The 6000-nt window shown below is 61.0% G+C and overlaps 1 protein-coding gene across 1 annotated transcript in view; it reads left to right on the top strand.

The window, feature by feature from the left end:
* LMNA (lamin A/C) overlaps window positions 1–2936 on the top strand; it is a 17135-nt gene extending 14199 nt beyond the window's left edge. Inside the window, exons 8-12 of the mRNA XM_029935991.1 lie at window positions 38–145; window positions 250–369; window positions 779–868; window positions 1483–1749; window positions 2024–2936. Of these exons, the coding sequence (XP_029791851.1) occupies window positions 38–145; window positions 250–369; window positions 779–868; window positions 1483–1749; window positions 2024–2050 (612 nt within the window). The 3' untranslated portion in view covers window positions 2051–2936. The remainder of the gene's footprint in view (window positions 1–37; window positions 146–249; window positions 370–778; window positions 869–1482; window positions 1750–2023) is intronic.
* The last annotated feature ends 3064 nt before the right edge of the window (window positions 2937–6000 follow it).

Below are 6000 nucleotides of genomic sequence, written 5' to 3'. Positions count from 1 at the left end.
AGCCTCCCCCCCACCCCCTTCCCTTCTTTCCTGGCAGGACCAATCCATGGGCAATTGGCAGATCAAGCGCCAGAATGGAGATGACCCCCTGCTGACCTACCGCTTCCCGCCGAAGTTCACCCTGAAGGCGGGGCAGGCGGTGACGGTGAGCTGCTGCGGGTGTTTGGGCCCCGAGGCGGTCGTGGGGGGGCGGGCTGGCCCCAGGGTGGGCACGCGGGACTGAGCACTTCTCTAACCCTGCCTCCCCAGATCTGGGCCGCGGGAGCCGGGGCCACGCACAGCCCCCCGACCGACCTGGTGTGGAAGGCGCAGAACACGTGGGGCTGCGGGAACAGCCTGCGCACGGCTCTCATCAACTCCACCGGGGAGGTGCGTGGGCGGGGGCGGCGGACGGGACAGCGCCCCCTGGTGCACAGAACTGGGGCCAGGGGCCGTCAGCCCCAGGGAGCCAGCCCGAGGCCACTCTGTCCTAACTCTCCCTCCGGTGCAGCCCCAGGGCCCAGACCGCCACCCAGTGCTCAGACCCAGAGACGCCTTCGCGGGCAGCATGAGGGCAGAAGGCGGCAGCGAGGCTGTTGCAGGCAGATGCGCGCCTCTCCCCAGTGGACAGACAGTGCCCCCCTGGGGAAGAAAAGCCCCTTGGCTCTCACCCCACAGAGGATGGCAGCAGGCCAGACCAAGGGAGGGCCGTAGGAGAGGCGCTCGGGTGGTCACTGTGGGGGGATACCCCTCCCCTGGCGGCGACCCGCTAACCCTGGGGCGCCCGTGTCCCCTGCAGGAGGTGGCCATGCGCAAGCTGGTGCGCTCGGTGACCGTGGTCGAGGACGACGAGGATGAGGATGGGGATGACCTGCTCCATCACCACCATGTGAGTGGCAGCCGTCGCTGAGGCCGCGCCCCCACTGGGGCGCCCAGCCAGGCCCCCCCCCCCCACCTTGCCAACAATCTTTTCATTAAAGAACGTTTTGGAACTTCACCGCTGCCCTGGCTTTTCTTCGCTCCTCCCCGTTCCTCGAGCAGGGAGCCCAGGTGTCTGGGGGGAGGGACTCGCTGGCGCCATCGCGGCTTCCCACGGAGCGGTGGCCGGGCTGTGGCTTGGTCCCCCGGGAAGGGGACGGGAGGACAGAAGCGGGGCACCAGCCCTGCCTCTCTCCCCCGCCCCTGCTGCATGCGCTGCCCCCACTTCTCACACTATGGGTTTTCCTGCAGGAGTGCCCCCCACCCATTTATTTTGCATGCCTGTTGCCCCACAAGCTTGCTCCCTGGCCCTCCCCTCCGAGCTCAGGGAGGCTGGCCAGGGCGGAGCCCAGCCAGAACTCCGGCCCCCCTGGCCCCGGTGGTCCCGACCCTCTCTCTGCCTTCCCACGCCTTGCCCTCCTCCCAGCCGGGCCGCCCCCGGAGCCCGGGACCCGCCTTCCTGCGCGATGGCGGCCGCAGGCGCGCAGGGCCAGGGCCGGGCCTGAGCCGTGCCTTCCTCCCCAGGGCTCCCACTGCAGCAGCTCGGGGGACCCCGCCGAGTACAACCTGCGCTCGCGCACCGTGCTGTGCGGCACGTGCGGGCAGCCCGCGGACAAGGCTTCCGCCAGCGCGGGAGCCCAGGTGGGCGGAACCATCTCCTCTGGCTCTTCCGCCTCCAGTGTCACGGTCACCCGCAGCTACCGCAGTGTGGGGGGCAGTGGGGGGAGCGGCTTCGGGGACAGCCTGGTCACCCGCTCCTACCTCCTGGGCAACTCCAGCCCTCGGACCCAGGTGAGTTCCCCTCCGCACCGGCAAGCAAGCGGAAGACCCCGGTCCTTGAGGGTCAGCGCAGGCGGGCCCGTGGGGGGGGGGGCCTTCTCCTCCGCAGCCCCGGGGGAGTGGGAGCCTCCTCCCCTCAGCCCAAGACCCCAGACAGTCGGCTGCCGCGTCCTGCCCCTCCTGTCTGAGCCCCAGACTGGAGGGCAGGGGCGGGGCCAGGACCCGGGGAGGGGCTACGGGGGACCCCACGCCACCCCGCTCACACCTGTCCTTTCTTCTCTCTCAGAGCCCCCAGAACTGCCGCATCATGTAATCTGGGACCTGCCAGGCCGGGGTGAGGATGGAGGCCTCGAGTCCTCCTCACCTCGTGCCCCCCCACTCTGCCCTGTGCCTCAGGGGAGGGGCTTGAAGCCAAAGAAAATACCCTTTTGGTTTGTCTTCTATGTTTTGTTTTTTTTCTAAGAGAACTTATTTTCTACAGTGATTTTATACTGAAGGAGAGACACAAGCAACAAAAAAAAAAAAAAAAAAAAAAAGGCACGTCTATCTCCAGCCCCTCCTTTCCCTGCTTCCAGGAAACTCACATCTGCCTTAAAACCAAAGAGGGCTTCCTCCAGAAGCCGAGGAAAAGGGGTGCTTTTACAGAGCCTAGTTCCTGCTTCTATGCCCTGCCTGCTGCCCCCCCTGCCCCGGGGACCCCATGAACACGGTGCCTGAGAGGCGGGTGTGGGCTCCTGTGCCAGCCGCCAAGGGAGGAGGGCAGCGCCGGCCCCTGGGCCAGCCCCCACCGTTCACTATGCCTGGCTCAGGCCCCCTGCCGCCCCGTCCCAGCCCCGGGGCTGACTCCTTCTGCCAGGTCTCAGCCGCACTCGCTTTTTCTGTATGTTACTTAGACAAGAGATGGGAATGAAGTGGGAAAGAGGGGAAGGAAGGTTCTTTGAGCCTGCCTCACCTGGAAGCCGGAAGCAGGGCTCTGCCCTGTTCCTGGAGGTCAAGGTCAAGTGGGTGCAGGGAAGGAGGGAGATGGAGGGTACTAGGAAGGGTGGGAGCCCGCCTGGCCCCACGATGAAGAAGGAAGGTGAGAAGGCGTAGAGGGGGTTGTGTCCGTGGTTTTGGCAAACACTAAAGAGCCCCTTGCCCCCACATTTCCCATCTGCACCCCTTCTCTCCCCCCCAAATCAATACACTAGTTGTTTCTATCCCTGGCTTCTGTCGTATCTGTCTCTGTTGATGGGCGTCACCGTGTGTTGGGAGGGCAGACACACCCACACAGATGTCCCATCCCACATCCAAGCTTGTGCTCAGGGCTGCCCAGCCTCACCCCTGCTCTGGGGGACTTGAGCGGAAGCCCTTAGAGCACTTCAGATCCACTCTGGGTCTTCTGACATCAGCAGGGACCCCCCATCAGCAAGGACCCAGGGGGAGAGCCTGATGGAAGGTCCCGCCTTCCTAACCTCCTTCATCCAATCAGCACTCACCTGAGAGCCTTCTGTCTGCCAGGCCTGGTGACATCTTGGGGACCTGGGCCAAGGACAAATGGGGGAGGGTGTAGGAGAGAGTGAGGGCAGCCGGAGAGCTGACTTTGCAAGTGAGCAGTTAAGGTCCCTTTGTGCTCAGCTTGGGGGTAGGGAGCTAAGGGGACAGCACATGGCACCGAGTCCTCAGGGAAACTCCACCCCACCCGGAGGTCCCAGCAGGAGCCTCGAGGCGGGCGATGGCTTTACAACCAGGAGTGAGGGGTCCGGGGCGAGGGGAGGGCCCCGGAGGACAGGAGCCATGGAGAGGAACTTTCCCTGGCCCTTTCTAGATTGCAAAGCAGCTCTGCCGTGTTTCATCGGACCCTCAGTCTCAAGAGCGAGCATCTCCTTTGCCCCTGGAAATGGGGTGTCTAAGTGAACTGCCACACGGGCCAGTATGTGGCCCTGCTCCTGTGACATCACCCTCCCCTCTGAAGGAAAGGTAGAAACAATACGGCATGTGTCCCCTGGGGTAAAGGAGCTGGGCCTCAGCGACAAGTCAGTGAGAAAAAGAGCATGTTTGGGATGATGGGGAACATTCTCGAAAAAGCAGCCCGGTGGGCTGCGGGCCAGGGGCCCCTGGAAGAGGGATGCTGGAAGGGAGGGGTGTGCACCTGGGGAAAGGGTCCCTGCAGCTTCCAAGTGGGAAACTCCCTCCCAGCCCTGGCGGCGGCAGCCCAAGGGCCCGTCCTGTGCACTCCCCGCGCCGGGCACCAGAGGGCGCCAGAGCGCCGCCCGGGGAGCGCCGCGAGGCTGCGGGGACCCTGGCAGGGGATTCGCGCGGGGCCTCCGCTGGCGCGTCGTCACCGCGCCGTCACCTCGCCGGAGCCCCGCGCGGCGCAGGCCAAAGAGACTGTTTTTAAGAATGTGGTTTTTGGCATCAGATAGTGACAGTAAGACCGAACGTGCAGGGAAGTAAAAAGAAGGGGAAGAAGCCGTCCCTTTGCGGTCACCCCCAGGCAGCCACTGATGGACTTCTTTCCACATGTTGTCCCTGAACACACGCTTGACGCAGTTAAGAGCTCACCTAAGATCTCACCGCGGTTCAAGGGTGCCTGGGTGGCTCAGGTCGTGATCTCACGGTTTGCGAGTTCGGGCCCTGCATTGTGCTGTTGCACTGACAGCTCAGAGCCGGGAACCTGTTTCCGGTTCTGTGCGTGCGTGTGCGTGCGTGCGTGTGTGTGTGTGTCTCTGCCCCTCTCTGGCCCTCACTGTCTCTTTCAAAACTAAATAAATATTAAAAAATATTTTGATTCTTCTTTTCCCAGTTAACATGTGTCAGCCCTTTCCCGTGTTATTTTTAAGTTTATAAACATTTTTAAGTAACATCCATTCCTTCTCCCCTGGCTCATATACATAATGCTTGGTCCTCCCAGAGCAGGGAGAGTGGGAGGGAAGCCCACCTTCCTCTTCCCGCCCAGCAGCCTCCATCATCACGGGGGGGAGGGGGGGCTCCGCCGTTTTGTCCAGTTTTCGGTTTTCACATATATCCATACGTGCACCACGTCCTGGGTCCTGTTACAAATCACGCTTCCTGGGACGCGTCTGTGAGGTTTCTCCGGGCGTTTCCATGAAAGGACACAGGACTGGCTGGGGCGGGGGTGTGACCGCCAGGCCCTTCCCGTGCTCCCCTGCCCTGAGCTCGCCTCCCCCACGCCCCCGACGCCCACGCTTCCGCTGCAGTTAATCGTTGCCAGCTCGACAGGTAAGCATTTAGGGTTCGCTTCATCTTGGTTCCAAATCACATTTCTTTGAAAAGACGTTGAAATTGTTTTTCATTCATGTACAGTGGTGATTTGCATTTCTCCTGGTGTGAGTAACGTTTCTATCCTTTGCTCATTTTAATTGGGAAGATTATCTTTTTCGTATTGGTTCCTAAGATGAGGGGAGAAAGCCCTCTGGACTATCCATAGGTATTAAACCATATTTTTTGCAAATATTTTATGAGGGATGTTTATCATATAAAAACACTTAAAAATGGCCAAGTGTATATATAACACCTCATTTCGCAGTCGTCTCTGGGTATTTAAATGTGTTCTCACTTCTGTGATTATAAATAATGCAGCAGAGGGGCGCCTGGGTGGCTCAGTCAGTTAGCCTCCAACTTCAGCTCAGGTCAGATCTCACGTTCGTGGGTTCGAGCCCCCCGTCAGGTTCTGTGCTGACAGCTAGCTCAGATCCTGGAGCCTGCTTCCGGTTCTGTGTCTCCTTCTCTCTCTGCCCCTCCCCCTCTCATGCTCTGTCTCTCTCTGTATAAAAAATAAAACATTTTTAAAAATTTAAATAAATCAATAAATAATGCAGTAGAGAACACCTTGCAGTATTCCAGGGCATTCCTCACGACGGGGTTTTGGTGATTCCCGAGCTGACTAGGCTGACTTTCAGGCTGCGGCTGCACACCCCTAATGTTGCCCCCGCCCCCAGCTCGTCGCCCCCTTTCTCCAGATGACCACATCATACCCCGCCTGCCTCTTCAGAGCCCCCCTCACACTCAGCCACTGACCCGTTTCCTTCCTCCTTCCGAAGAGACTGCTCCCCCTGAGGTCCGCACGCCCCACCCTGGGTCCTCACCTCCCCCGACCCTGCTTGTGACGGACCACCACTCTCTGGTCCCTCTCAGCCCACACTGCTGGGTCTTCCTCTCCCTCCCACCTCCGACAGACCGAGTGCCCGGACCCAACGCCTCTCTGTCTACACTGGGGCCCGGGGGGGCCTCCTCCAAGCTCACAGCCTTAGATGCCATCCA

The sequence above is a fragment of the Suricata suricatta genome, chromosome 3 (genome assembly GCF_006229205.1).
Source record: "Suricata suricatta isolate VVHF042 chromosome 3, meerkat_22Aug2017_6uvM2_HiC, whole genome shotgun sequence".
NCBI lineage: Eukaryota > Metazoa > Chordata > Mammalia > Carnivora > Herpestidae > Suricata > Suricata suricatta.
This window is presented reverse-complemented; position numbering and strand designations above follow the sequence as displayed.